Source organism: Phragmites australis, chromosome 10, assembly GCF_958298935.1.
Source record: "Phragmites australis chromosome 10, lpPhrAust1.1, whole genome shotgun sequence".
Lineage (NCBI taxonomy): Eukaryota > Viridiplantae > Streptophyta > Magnoliopsida > Poales > Poaceae > Phragmites > Phragmites australis.
In genome coordinates, this window is record NC_084930.1 from 14574361 (window position 1) to 14590095 (window position 15735).

The 15735-nt window shown below is 35.4% G+C and overlaps 1 protein-coding gene across 1 annotated transcript; it reads right to left on the reverse strand.

Moving 5' to 3' along the window:
• Positions 1–3018: 3018 nt before the first annotated feature.
• LOC133883659 (replication protein A 70 kDa DNA-binding subunit C-like) lies at positions 3019–14244 on the reverse strand. Its single transcript, XM_062323030.1, has 13 exons — positions 14164–14244; positions 13502–13584; positions 8638–8781; positions 7294–7567; positions 7104–7200; positions 6803–7021; positions 6604–6724; positions 6363–6520; positions 5966–6026; positions 4513–4577; positions 4355–4421; positions 4210–4267; positions 3019–3249 (listed from the first exon to the last, which is right to left on the reverse strand). The coding sequence occupies exons 3-12, from the start codon at positions 8779–8781 to the stop codon at positions 4217–4219; spliced, it is 1257 nt and encodes a 418-aa protein (XP_062179014.1). The 5' UTR covers positions 13502–13584; positions 14164–14244; the 3' UTR covers positions 3019–3249; positions 4210–4216.
• Positions 14245–15735: the final 1491 nt, after the last annotated feature.

The following is a 15735-nucleotide window of genomic DNA, read 5'->3' on the forward strand; positions in this document are numbered from 1 at the left end:
GCATCGAACGACAGAGCGGTGGACGACAGGGGCTGGTAGCAGTAGCAGTTTTTATCATGAGAAAACCCTAGCCACCGATTAAATAGGTTGGATGAATGGGCTGAACTGGTCATGGTTGATGGTCCCGTAAGCTATGGCTTATGAGATTTTCCGAGCCAGCTCAAGCCTAAACTGAGCCTGAGCCAAGGCTCCTTTCCGTTTCATTTGCCAAGTCAAACCGGGCTCTTTATGTTTCTACCCCTAGCTCCAGGCACGCATGACCAGCCGGGTATTGTTGCTGCAAGAAACCTTCTGGGGAATCTGTCTGGTCCGCCAGTGCTAAATAAATTTGAGGCCATACAGTGACACTTTAGGACCTCTTATTTGGTCACCAATGTACACAGAAATACTTTAGATTTGGTAATTACAGATTATATGTTTTATATCTGCTACAAATTAAGCATATTACTGTGACAAAGAAATTTACACTCACAGTATTTATCGGCTAACTTCGAGTTTTGGGTTTCCTTTTCTTTTTCTTGGAGTACTGTGCGTTTCTTTACATGTGTTCTTGAGGTCCATGGCTGCATGCCTGCATGCTTTATTTCTAGGATATACAGGATCTCCTTTTGCATGTTCTTTTCCTTCCTGCTTATCCCTTTGCATGTTCTTTTCCTTCCTGCTTACCCCTTTCTTTCTGCTAATCCCTTTTGTGACATCTGATCGGCAACTATAGCGACCTATGTTACCCTAGGCCTCTAGCCTCTGACGGAAAAGGCGACGAACATGCATGCAGATGCAGCTGAGACGTGCTTGTTCTTCACTAGCTAGTTTTGGCAACGATGGCCGGCCGCCGTCGTTGAACGGTGGTGGTGCTGGTGCTCGTTCTAGCTGGGGCTTTCTACGTGGAGGTGAGTCAGTGCATGTCCTTGGGTCGCACGTGGATTTACTGTAGCCATGATCAGTAAGGAGATCGGTCGAGAAGAAGGCGACATGAACCATAGGCGGAACAAGGAGAGTTAGCATAAGTATATTGGTGCACTGACATTTAATCTTGAGATGATTTAATAGATAATTTTTATATATGTTATTTTTTTAATTGTCTCGTGGTAATTTTATAACTCCTTACTTTGTACCTAGAATAAATAAATATTATGAGTTACGTAATATTAACAACTTGTATAATGGTGTGGGTGTAGTTTAATAGTTCTAAATTTTAGTTTATAAGATAATTGCTTGACGGAACAATGCCCTCCTTCGCTCACCTAAACTTCTACTTGATATGGTATAAAACGACCTATAAAACTGGTGACGTGCACTAGTATACTTGCCTTAGTGTGGTGGATTTCTTTCGCCATTTGATCGATCTCTTTTACGTGGTGCCTACTAGCGATGTCTAGTCGATCGATCGATCAGGCCATGAGGTCTTTAACAAACATCCTGTCATTCCCTGGCTTTTTAAGAGGACGTACGCATAAAATGCGTGTATTTTCTGGGAGCAGCAGCTAGGCTGCCTGTCTTTCTGATGAGTCAACCGAATTCCCCTGTTGAACATGCAAAAAGCAAAGGTGATCCACGTGGTGCTTTATTTCTTTTTTCCTTTTTGATTAAATGGAGGTGAATCCAGTCAAGAGTATAAAAGGAGAAACAAGTACGTAGGCTCAAAAAATACAACTATACCTGAATTCAGTTACACTTTGCAATTTGATACGGAATTTTGGATTCCCATTTAATCATACTACCGTAAATATGTGGAAAAATTAGCTACATAACACTGTAATACTTCCCGTAAACATAGTTCATCTAATGGGGCGAAGCCAGCATCTGAAAGGGGTGCCCGTGTCTTTACTATTCATTATAGCTATAGTAAATTACTGTTTATTATAGCTGTTGTTAGTAGTAATTTTTTATTGGAGCTGTGCACCCCCCTCCCTCTAGTTATTCGCCCCTATTCATCTCTACGACATCCCAATTTTGTGGTTATTTGCTTGAGAAATCTTCAACCATTAAAGATCTTTGGCTGAGTATAGGAGACAGAAATAATTTGGCATCTAGTGTGCCTCTCTTCTTGCCCCATCAGTCATGTCGTCTCATGAAAAGTTATTCGGCAATATTATGTCACAAGATTGTAAATATAGCATATGGAATCTATCTAACAAACATAAACAAAGTAATGAATTGATAGGGACATTGTGGACCTTTAGTATTATTTTAGTGGTCGCCACGTCCAAGTGTTGACGCCAGTTATTGACCCACTTTAGCACCAAATTCTTTTAATATATTACTGATAAATCATCATTAGTATTGATTATTGCTACTTAGACCAAACTCAACAGGTTCCCTTCGCGGTCCAGATTCCCGTCGTGAAGGGATTCTCGTTCCCTTCAGCACTCCCAATGGTTTCCCTTCACGGTTCCCTTCATGACGGGATTCCCAGGGTCATTCCCTTCAGGACGGGATTCTCTCTCCGTTCCCTTCACGATTCCCCTCGAAGGGAAGCTGTTGGAGATGAGAGGAAATAATGGAAATGGGAACAGGGAATGGAATCGGGAAGGGAACGAAATGAAGGGAATATGGTTGGAGGTAGTCTTACCTTGATGATTTTTGTACGTAATGTTGTTTGAGAATGTTTTGCAAAATCAGTATGAAAGATGACGAAATTAGATATAACTAGAAAAATGGCGCGCTGTTAGCGCGCTGTATTGACCCGTTGCTGGAAATAAATCAGTTGTATCTTGTGATAGAACCAAGGTAAGAACGAAACACTACGTAAAATTAAGGCATATGATTTCTATATAGATTATGATGGTAGCTTATATGAAAAGATAGTAGTTTTGTAAAAGGAGGTGACAAAAGGTGTTTGAAGCAAAATAAGAAATGTTTTTGAAGAACATGAACTATTAGTTTAGTCATAAAAGTCACTTGCTGAATCACTGATGTTAGTGAAGTGATCTTCAAAATGTTACGACGACGCCCTCCGAAAATGTCATGACAACTTCGTCCAAAAGTTAATGATACATGTGAATAAATGGAAGAGATTGTAATATAAATTTTATGGCAAATTTGAAATTCTATATGAAATAAGCAAAGATTCCAACAGCGGTTTTTAACTATGTATTGATCATTGTGAGATGACTGCTGTAGTAATTGATGGAATGTAAGCCTGGATCATATTAACTAAAATTTGAACATTCTTTGGTAACACTCAAGAAAATATATGAATGGGATAAGTAAAATGAGTCTAATGGTCTTGTTACCGGCAGGGAATAGCTGCAAAGATGAGTAAATTCTGTCAGAAAATACACAGGTTTCGAAAGAAATGCAGTAAAATTTGCAGTAGGCATGAACACAAGCAACAACTCAGTTCAGTGTAAAGCAGCAAAAATTTAATTAAAAAGATATAAGGTAAAGCAACCTGATTGAATTTGTACACATGTTATTGCCTGAACATTTCCTACTTTTACCGTTCCTATACAAATAGTGGCAAGGATTCTTCTGTACCTACGTAAGCACTCGATGTGCAGAGAACATGACTACTATTGAATCAGCTGATATGTGAGGAGGTTGGAATACATGAGTAACCTTATCTGTTTAGGTTTGATATACATTTTTTTTGGTAGCAAACTGGCTGACCTTGGCCAAATGCAGCACTACGTTGCAAACAGGTCTTAGTTATGTAAGGAAAGATAACATATTGAGTGATACTGCACAGAACATTGCTATATGTATAAACCTGTAGATATTCACGTGGTGATCAGAAGGAAACGCATGGTGCGTTTAAACTTGGATCAGCTGTGAAATTTGAAGTATTTTAGGTCGGAGCTGCCAGTATCAGTAATGGTCAGGAATATTATGTATGATATGAGCATATGTAGCATTCCTTGTCTCCTCTAAGAGAATAGAGAGAATTTCTTAGGTGCTACTTAGAGTGTGTTTAGTTAGAAGAGGAATTGTTGGAAAGGTGAGTCAACAACAGTTTGGTACAAGTAAACTGACTAAATATGCAGAACATCGAGGATTTGAAGATAAAGCGTCAAACATCTCTGAAAATAGTAAAACAAATTATTGGTTGCTGCTGCAAAACAATCGTTCAAATGAGTTGTTTAATTAGCATATTTAAGCAAGTGTCTGATGAAGCAGCCGTTTGAAGCAGCAAAAGATGAACTGCATCGCCATCTAGTGGGCAGCACCATGGCAAGGTAAATATAATGGATGTTGTATTGAAATTACCTTGGGATTATTGTTTCTTGGTCCTTTTGCCGTAAGTACCAAGTGCAGCATCATCATCCTGTGAGTTGTTTTTTTGCTGAAATTTTAGAACACAGGAAAAAACCAAAAGGTACTGACTAATATATCTTAAGATCTTAATACATACCTCTGAATCTTCTGTAGTAGAATCATATGGTCTTTTAGAGCCTGCAACACCGGATCCAGTTTGATCTCTATATAAATAGAATGGTTATTAGCATTGGTAAAAACGTTTTTGAAAGAGTTGAAAAAAATATATAAAATTGTGGTAACTGTGGTAATTACCCCATTGTTTCAATATCCATTTTATCATCTGCAAGTTGCATCTGAGCTAAAAACTTGGAGCTTTGCTGCATTATTTTTTTTATGTTAGTCAATTGAATGTGGAGGGTCAACTGGGCAGAACGTTTGTATATTGAAGTGAACATGATTGGAACATTGTACTGAAATTTGAGTTCAAATTTATTTTTGAAACTGAATAAATGTTGCCATAAAGTGAAAAATAATGCAAAATGAGGACATAGTAAAGATAAGAGAAAAGACATAATATCGAAAGTGGAAGGGTTGCACCTAGAGAAAATATTTGATTGAATGACCAGTCATAGATATATGTATACCTTTTGGCTGGGGTTTGATGCAGCTTTTGGGTCAAAGATTTTCACAGAGATAAATTTGGTAGCTTGTTGGACAATCTGGTGTCACCGTAATAGCATCATGTTTGATGCTAGAATGCTATTTCTAGGAAGATGGAAACAATCCTTTAAAGAAGAATCCTTTTTTATTATCAACAAAGATTTTACTGGATGACTGGTTGAGTAGTATCTCTTAAAATGCTTTTTAGGGTCTGCTGTTGGGCTCTCTTTTTTACATAACTTTTTTGTAATTTCCATAATAGAAAAAAGCTAGTAGGGGGCTTGCCTGCTATTCTGGTAAAAAAAACTCCTGGAAAGGACAAATATACTGATTCTTGCACGTGAACAGGTCATTAATCTTTTTATGTCCGAATATATTATGAGTTAACTGCATTCAATAGCAGTCCAACTATCTAAGCAATGTCTTAAACCATGCCAAATTTGTGGATCAGGTGACTAAAATATTCACTGTTATCTTGTGCGGCTGACGGTATGTGGCTGAGCATTTGTACATGATGGTCATGGGAGCAATGCATATATTTTATTGGCAATGAAGTAAACATTATAGGGTTACTTATTGCGTTTGCAATTCAACAAACTCAGCTATAGAATTGCAATGAGTGCTTGTAACTCATATTGCACATTAGAATTATAGTAATACCAAAGTGTGCATTCAAATGATAGTGTACTGAACCTTAGCTGTAGCTGAAAAGTGTATGTAAGTTCAGTAATGTATTAAAAAATTATGGTTGAAGAAATGTGTATACCTGAATCTGGGAGATATTTGATTTAGCTGGAAATGATTTGAATGAAATCATTGGACGTTGACTTGTTAATGTTGGCATTTGTAAATCTGCTCTTGACCTAGGCATAGTTGCATGCATATCCTGTTGAATAGTAGGGATTCTTGTTTGCTTTCCAAATTGTTCTTTGATGTATATTACCTCAAAAGATGGAATTTTTTGGTCTACACTTTTTAGCGGCATTTTGACTATGAATATGTATTTTTGGCCAATAAAGGATAAAATTTCAGGAGGTGTGTCAGATTTGTCAAAGAACATTTGTAATTGTTTGCAAGGTTTCCCAATTAACTATTGTGCCTTTACCTCAAAGAGAATGAACTCAAGTTCAAAGGTATCGTCACTGCCCATCAAACTTAATTTGTACCTGCAAGTGTTTCATATGTAATGATGACATAGGAGAGTGGAAGTAAGAATGAAAAACACTAAAGTAGGAGATTTGCTATGAAAAGTCATATTGGTAGTTTTTTTAGAATTGAATATAAATTTAACTACTGCTAGCTACTGTAAGAAGGTAGATAAATCATAAACTTGCTTCTTGTATATGTATCACGAGTTATAAACTTGGCAACGATACAGAGGACATAAGGAAAACATCAGTTTGGTTTTGTTGGAAGTAGTATGAGACAAGGGTGTGCTAGAAGAAAGGATTCAGCTCCCATTATGTAAACAATGGTACATTATCAAGCTAATTTGTACTTACCGGTACTCCATTTCGGTGCAGGAGCATTCTTTATTGGTGCAAGTATATGTAGGTCCACTCAAATTAGTTCGAGAATGGCATTTCTGACAAGCTGGATAGAACCACTTTTGATTTGGAGTAAGTCTTGTGATAGTAACTGTGCACTCGAACCGATTTGTCTGGAATTTTTATGAGGGGGTAAATAATTAGTGATTGTTGAGTAATTTTGAGTGATTGAAGAAATAGATTGATGAATATGTACCTTCTCTTCGAAAGGATCAGCATCTTTTAGCTCCAGCAATGTTTTTTGCCTCACTTCATCTTGGTTGTTGTTACTGTTAGCTAATTGTAACATTTCTATTGGGTCAACTTCATTGGGCAAGCTGTGAGGAAAATTTTGCTTAATATAGTATAAGATTATTATGTAACAAGAGATCTATATATATAGTGATGTTACATACCTTGCATAAAAATTTCTAATCTCAGGAATACTTTCATCATTAATGTACCAATGACAGGCTGAAGTTCCACTTAGAAAAGGAGTTTCACCCCTGTGGCTTTTCCACAATGTTCCTACAAAAAGTACAATCACAGCATCCTTTTGTCCAACCTCGTATATTTGGTCTCCTTGGAATTCTGTTGCTCTTGAGCCCCAAAGTGAAAGTTCAATTATGTGTCCACTATATTGTATTTAAGAAGAATTAGATATTGTATTATTCTACGTATTAGGGAGAAAAAGATTTTGGAGAAAATGAAATATACCTTAGATCTTTTAGCTTGACTATCCTTTTGGTTTGCATCTTACCAAATGATTTTATTGCTGCAACATTTGACACGGCAACAACCTGACCAATAACATCTGAAGGACGTTCAAATATTAGAACTGAAAAATGGTAAAATTATAGAATGTTTCATTAAAAGTTTCGTAGGAAAGAAAATTGCATATTTATACCTAGGAATTGAGCTGTCATGTTGAGGTAATGATCCAAATCTGAGAAGTTTATTAAGCTGTAAACATGTCGTGGGAAATTTTGAGGCTGTGGATCAACTGGAGTAATTTCTGTTCTTCTGTTCAGCTTTATCATGTATGGATGTTGTACTACTTTGAACAATGTTCTTGCATGGTGCACAATAAATTTCTTTATTGTGACTACTCTTCCTTCTACCAGGTTGGTTTTCAATATTTCAATGACGTCTGCTAGGATTTCAACATACATTGATGTTTTCTGCAGAATGAGAACAGAACAAAATTATTAGTAAATAAGCATGTGTTGTAGTAAGTTTTATACAGAAGTTGTAGGAAAGGAAAGTCACCATAACAACACAACTACTGTAAAGAAAAATATCTTATGAATTACCATCAAAAGGTTTATTCGTAGGAAGTGGAAGCACAATTTCTGTACTGTATTTAACAGAACGAGTGATACATAATATTTGAATCAGAAGTTCTGCCAAGATGGTTTGGCTGGAAAATGTGAAGCCCATTGCAGTTGTACAGATCATAGAGCATATATACTTGTAGCTGTTAAAGGTTGTTGTCTCATGGTAGGGGTTCAGCTAATTTTGACAACTTGAATATTATATTAAAAGGATAAAATTCAAGCTCCTCTACATAGTAAAGCAATTTTCGTACTGGAAACCTTTGAAACCTGTTGGAAACTACTGCTGGGAAGTAGTTGGCTTAGTCTTATAATCCATTTTGTGCTTTCTATAATCTCTATAGTTGTCTTCCTTTTGGCTTGAGGTAATCCACCATTGTTCCATTCTGACTTTAAAACTTTTGAAATATCGAGTTCCCATGTTGAAAATTGCATACATATAACTTTAATATACAAACATGATTGTGCATTTTTTTAACAACACTTCATTTTTTGTATATAAACACTACCCTGCAAGAGATTATCGCCTTCAAATTGTACATACTGATTTGTCATACATTAATGTTTTTCAACTTTTCATACAAGTGTATCAAAAGTTTGGATGTTTAACCATTTTTAAAAAAATTAGTAAATTGATGCAGGTCTTTGAAAATCGAGATCAGTTATTAGCAGTAAACATGAACTTGTGTTTTTTGTAGTTGAGCACTCAAGTAAACATGAACTTGTGTTTGTTGGAGTTGAGCACTCAAGTAAACATAGAATTAGTTATCAGTAGTTGAACTTTTCATCGAAGAACAAATGGTAAAATTCCCCTTTGTGCCTGGCATGATCAATAATAGCAACATGTATATCTTATTCTGGTAACTATAATAAGATTTATTTATGTAAAGATCAGGAAATAAGAAAATATGTTGTACCTTTTCATCAATAATGACCAGATCTAGGTGTTTTACTGGTTCATCGTCACTTTTCCCTCGGAATTCCCATACTCTTGATATCATAACGCGTATTAGACAATATTGTATTCCCAAACGAAGTTGTGATAGTGGTATGACATCCATCTGCAATGAAAAGAGAGGGAAAAAAAAGGATAGAAAAGGAGGAAGTACGTAGGATTATAAGAATCTTAAAACTTCTTTGTATACTATGTTCCTTGTTTTTGAACTGCAAGTTCCGTCTTCATTTTCAATAAGAATTTTTAGACCTTTTTTAGAAGTTACTCGAGATATTGCAACGTATAATTGTCCATGACAAAAAACTGGTTTGCGTAAGTAAATTCCTATGCAGTTTAATGTTTGACCTTGGCTTTTGTTTATTGTCATTGCATAACAAACTTTTATTGGAAATTGACGGCGTTGTAAAAGAAATGGCCATTTTGGTCCTCTTGTTGTTAAATTTATGCGTGGAATACATACTTTCTCTCCAGAATGTAATCCTGTCTTAATCACTGCTTCAATAACATTGTCACCAAGAGTAGTGATAATTAAACGTGTTCCATTGCATAATCCTATGCTTTGATTCAAATTTCGTAAAAGCATAATTGGTGTACCAACTTTTAGTAGAAGTTTGTGTTGTGGAAAATTATTTGCATTTAACGTGTTTAAATATTCTACTGGGTACAATGTATTTACATCATCTGTTGTATCGAAGCATTTAGCAATACAATCAGCACTCATGTATTCTCGGGTTTCACCTGGTACAAGTGATAATATATATTCATTAATTTCGTCAACAATTTCATTTGTAGGAGCTAGTATAGCTCTTTCTTTTAGATATTCTGAGTTATAGCAGTTTGTAGTAAAATTGGGAAAAACATGGTTAAATATTGCAGGTATTTTAGGACCGTCTCTAAAGATTAGAAAATCATGAGGAATTTCTATCCAGGTTGGTTCTGTTTCGCCATCGCGTGCAGTTGAGGGTATGTTTCCATTCCCTATGTCTAATACCCATTTTGTGAATACTTCCAAAGCTTCATTATTTTCTGCTGAGGAATTTGTATTCCTTACACGCATATTTTCGGTGAGCCATAAGATCTCAACATGGTTCCATAATTCTGAATTTATGATTGTAGCATTTACTATTTGTGATTTAGAACCATTTTCTATTACTGGTAATATCTGTCTTAGATCTCCTCCTAGTACAACAACTTTGCCACCAAATGGTATAGTTTCAACTTTTATATCTATTGCAGTTATTATATCTTTTAGAGATCTATCTAATGCTTCGAAACATTGTCTATTTGTCATTAGTGCTTCGTCCCATATTATTAATGATGTTTGTATTAGTAGCTCTGAAAGTAGTGTTCCTCATTTAATATCACATATAGAGGTATCATCTATATCTAGGGGAATCTTGAATCTGGAATGTGCAGTTTTACCATTTGGTAATAACAAAGATGCAACACCTGATGATGCAACAGTTAGCACTATTTTTTTTCTTGCTCTTAAATAAGATACAATTGTATTCCATAAATATGTTTTTCCTGTTCCACCGTACCCAGACACAAAATAAAAACCAAGAATATTATGTAAGACTTTGTTTATAATAACATGGAAAGCGTGTTGTTGATCATTGTTGAGCTTAGAATATAGTATGTTTGCTTCTTCTTCTAATCTATTAACATCATAAGCTAATTCTTCATCAATTAACCTGTTGTTATTATATTTGAAGAGTGGCTTGCTTCTTTTTGGTAAATTAAAAAAATTTATACGCATTCCATTTTTAGATAACATATATTCTATGTCATCTAGAAGCATATCTTGTAATTCCTCATCAGTGATTATATGTTGCACTGGATGATAATTTAATTTTAATTGGTGTTTGTAATCATCTACCATATGTATCCAGTGTTTTTTGAAAAAAAATCATGTTCATTTTGAATATTGCAAAAAGAAAGCATTATGATGAATAATTGGCGTAATTGCAAAGCAGATGCCCATGTTGCAGCCTCTGTAAATGTCCAATACCATTCATCATCATTGTTTAGTAATCCTCGTACTGTGCATGCTTCTTTAAATGTATTGTACAATACTCCTTTATAGGTTTTTAAATCATCATAACATGTAGCCCCTTTTATAATCATAAGTAACATACGTAAGTAGAATCGTTCACCTTCATTTGGACTAATATAATATAAACGACCTATTTTAAATCCATGTGTTCGTTGTTTCCAATATCTTTTTGTACTATTCCATGTCCATCTGTTTGGAAACTCACAATAAGTTAATTCTCTAGCCTTTTCATATTTTTGGTTTGCTACAAACCATTCAGTAAGCATTGTTTTCTGATTTTTTGGATCTTCTATCAATTTTTTGAGCTCAACATTATTTTTGAAAGTTACATTATTCATTAAAGGCAGATGCACAGGTAAACGTTCGACGGCTGGTGAATGATGGTGAATATCATAGCCAAGTAGTCGCCATAATGCATCTTGCTCACATATATATCTTACATCGAGATATTCTTTTATTTCATCTATGTTATTATTATTTTTGTCTATAGGCGTGTCATCACCTTTTTTAATATTCTCAAGAATAACTTTTGCTCGATCTGGACCTTTATGTACATACTTACATAAATACTTCAATATTTTACTTTTGTTACAATATTCTACGTTTATATGAGCCTGATATTTTTTTAATAGGAACATATTGTGTGGCACAACCCATCTATTATCTAGATTATGATTATCTCGCCTTATGTAAATATTTGTATCTTGTCTTTTATACAATGTAAATTCATTGTCATCAAAGATTGTTTCGTCTTGAAATTCTTTTGGATAAAATTTAGAACATTTACCTTTCTTCATACATGGACAGTGTGGATCTTTTTGACCGCACGGGCCATGCATCATATGTTCAGATACTAATACATATCCTAGTGGATCCAATTTAGGATCAGGTATTTCAGCTGAGATATAAGTATCTATTTTTTCTATTGTTATTTCCGTTTTATCTTTGTTCAACCAAACTAAAATATGAACATGTGGTAACCCTCTTTTTTGAAATTCTATTGAATATAAAATAGCATTTATGTAGCCAAATGCAGTACCACATTTAATATTAGTTAATAGTTCTTGCAATTTTAAGTGAAAAACTCGTACTATAATATCAGATCTATCACTGTGTTGTTGTCCTTCTGTTAGCATTAGCATTATTTCGGGCCACTTTGGATTGCATGTAAATGTTATGAAGAAATCAGGAGGTCCATATACATGGCATATTGCAATACCGTCATGATAGTTTTGTAACATATATCTCCGACATCCTGTATGACTAGATGGTAAAATTATTCTCTTGCCAATTTGATCACCTTGCATTACTCCTTTGTCTACTGCATCAACAATACCTTGCAAATATTCTACTCTTAATTTAGCTTGATTTCTTGCAATATATTGTAATCTATCTTCATCTTCAGATGCACGTGCATCTACTATCGCTTGTTTTGATAAACGACCATAGCATAAATATGGATTTGGTTGGTTCTTTTTATAATGTACATGATATTTAAAAAATTCATGCATTGTAACTCTTATCCGTTTTGATGTAGTAGGCTTATCATTAGTATGATAATAGATACCAAGTTGATAGCCTCGTTCACCATATGGAAATAACAAAGGATACTGCAATGCCATATAAGCTGGATGTAATATAGATATATTTTGTAATTGTCCACATTGACTTTGTATTATTATATCTCGTTTATAATTTTCAATTGATAAATCACCTACAATTAGTACTGCTAAATCATCAACATTTGACATTTCATATTGTACTGGATTGTTTTTATCAGCACCAATGACACGAATAGCTAGATCTATACCATTGTGTTGTTTTATCAAGTCTCGTGCAGAACGGAATTTTTTCACAATTGGATTATATGTATCAAGCATATCTTTTAAATCTTTGACTATATTTGGGTCTAAAATACTATCATCAGAGTCATCCTTCTCTAGAGCACGTATTCTATTGGAAATCTCATTTTCTGTATCAAAAATATAAAGCGATGCAAATTTTGGTATATCATTAGGTTTTGGTAGTAAAGATCCTATACGATGATGTACTTGTCCACTGATACGAAAAACATATGGTCCTTCACCTTTGTTTACGTGTTTTTCTATATTGGCTCCCATTGATGTAAATGCAAATAAACTATTGTATTGTCTTATTTTTCGAAGAAAATGTTTTGACTTGCTATCTCCATTGTAATTAAGTAGTCTTTTTAAATATTGTGGTGGATCCTTAAATGGAGGAATTTGTATTTTACCTTCTTTGCAACATGAGGTATATAGGACATTTTTATCTCTGTTCCTTCCATGTCTAATTCTTTCTTCAAACCAAAATATGGCTTCACAATATTTACATGTGTAATTCGCTTCTCCATAATACGAACGGTTACTGTAAGACTCTTTTAAATTCTTAATATGTTTTGGTGAATAGTAAATCATTCCTTGAGGTATTGATAAATATGCAAAAAAATTTGAATATTTAAACTACGTCGTTTAGCTTGTCTTTCTCGTATGGAATTGTTAAAATCTTCTTGAACTCCATTGCTAATTTTGAGGGAAGATCTTTTCCGTTTATGCATAATTAAAGCACATTTTTTGCTTGGTATTTCACATAATTTTTCGTTTGGAGCCTCTTTACGTTTTAGTGACATCTTTATATTTCTATTGATACTTATTTCTTTTTTTTATAGATAAGGGGACGAAAAAGTTAATATTTATTTTCAAATATAGAAATTGCGATACACCATAAAATGTAGAAATCAAAAGAATCTCACCTTGCATAAAGTGCCAAAACAGGTATCAAGTAGTGGTCCTAGTGATCCTTGGCACAAATATGTATTGAAGCCAGCAGTTGTAACTGTAAATAAAATGCTTTTGCAATTACATTTGAGTAGTAATATTTACAAGCTAATTGAAAAATGGATACAATTACTCCATAGTAATCAAAGTGAGTATCAAAGCAAATAACATAAAAATCATTCTCTAATTGTGCTAGTATTAGAATGGTAGCTACTATCTCAGGCTCTCTTGGAAGGATTGGACCAACAAATACATTTGGATTCCTATTGTTTTCAGGGGGCCATATTCATCAGTAGAGATCTGATTTCCCATCTAGATGTTAAGAATACATGTACCAGAAAAGACGAGACAAAAAATAAACCAAAGTTAAGTGATAGGCTCTCAATTACCAATAAATTACATTAGGCTGTAACGGTCTGCAAATATAAATGATTTCTTTTTTTTAAGTACATCATACTGGACACAACCGGCTTGGAGTATAGCACCGCTTGCACATGACTATATTGATTGATAACCAACAGGTTGTTATATCCAAAGTTCCAGATAACCACATGAGGTTATGGATATGATTTCTCTACATAAATATGTCTAGACCATTGAAATGTTCCTTTTTATTTTTTTGTCTGACAAGACTTACCAAGATCACACAGAGAAGGATGAAGGCCGTTCTTTATCCAAGTTGGTATTGCTGTATTCAAGATGTAAACCAAAATATATTCTGCAAAATAGAAATTATAGGTTATTTCATTGAGGATGGTATGAATGTAACCATATTTAATTTGTGAGTAGCACTCTGTAAATGTAAATGATTTCATACTTTTATAGTAAACCATATTGGACATAACCTGGTTTCCGAACAACGTACGCATATATTATAAGTAATGAAATTTTGAATCTATCATAAAAGTGTCATCTCTATTTAGAGGCTGAGACAACACTAAAAGAATGAGAAGCAGCATCCTTTCTCTACATACTATGAACTGAGATATGCCATATCGCATCAAAGTGAACTGACAATGTATGCATATATTACAAATAATAAAATCTTGAATCTATCATAAAAGTGCCACGGCTTTGCTTTGCAGTATAAATTCCAATTTAGCATATCCACCAAAAATCTTGTCATCCAAAATTCAGATTACCCAGAACACAAAAGCAAAATTAAATGACATAAACGCTGCGACAGTATCAAAGCAAGAAAAGAAGCACGATTTTTCTTCTCCTATTCACTCTTCTTCCAGCTACTCTTTCCAGACCAGCCGCACCAACCTCCCCATTCATTGACCGCCCATGGCCAAGACCCCTTCCCCTCCCTTGCTTCCGCTGCTGCACTCGTCGGAACACGGCCGGCGGTGCAGACCGGGTGGCGGCCAACCTCTTTTTTTTTTCCTTCCCGGCTTGATGCTGCTGCGCCTCGGCTTCTCTCTCTCTCTCTCTCTCTCTCTCTCTCTCGTCGGTAACGCCCACGCTGCTACGGTCAAACTCGACCCACCCCCACCATCCGCTGCGTATTTTCTCTTGCGGCTCGTCATCCTCTCTCTCTCTCTCTCTCTCTTCGACGACGCCGACGCTGCTCTCCTCTATCTCCAACCGTGTCCAGCTAACAGAAGAGACATCGCGCTATGTACTTGCGTGTGAGCAAGGAGGATGATTTCTGTCTCTCTTCCAGATGGAAATGAATCAATAGAATAGCTACCAAATTGAGCTACAATACCTCAAATCACTGATGAGGAAATGGATCAACTGTAGGCCTCAAATCATTGATGAGGAAATGGATCAACTGTAGGCGGAGCTTCAGATGCGAAGGGATTTCGAACAAGACTACTAAAGTTCTGGAGAGAAAAATCAGTTGCAGACCATTTAGGACAGAGACAGAGAGTGAAGAAGCTACCTCGAGTTGGGACCTGGATATGTATAGATTTCCCTGGAATCATCTGGAGTTTCATCCCACCTCTGGTTCATCCATCCATCCATTCCTCTATCCAACGTTCACCATTTTTTTGCGCACGTGGACATGCTCAGAAGCTCTGCCTGCGTGGATATGTATAGATTTCCCTGGAATCATCTGGAGTTTCATCCCACCTCTGTTTCATCCATCCATCCATTCCTCTATCCAACGTTCACCATTTTTTTGCGGACGTGGACATGCTCAGAAGCTCTGCCTGCGACCAGCTTGAGACTATGTATAGATGGGACCACACTGAAAAAG

Coding starts and splice junctions, on each gene's coding strand:
- LOC133883659 (XM_062323030.1), bottom strand. CDS start 8,781: ATGGATGTCATACCACTATCACAACTTCGTTTGGGAATACAATATTGT. Junction 6,521..6,603: donor CTGATCCTTTCGAAGAGAAG/GTACATATTCAT, acceptor TAAAAATTCCAG/ACAAATCGGTTCGAGTGCAC. Junction 4,422..4,512: donor ATGGATATTGAAACAATGGG/GTAATTACCACA, acceptor CTATTTATATAG/AGATCAAACTGGATCCGGTG.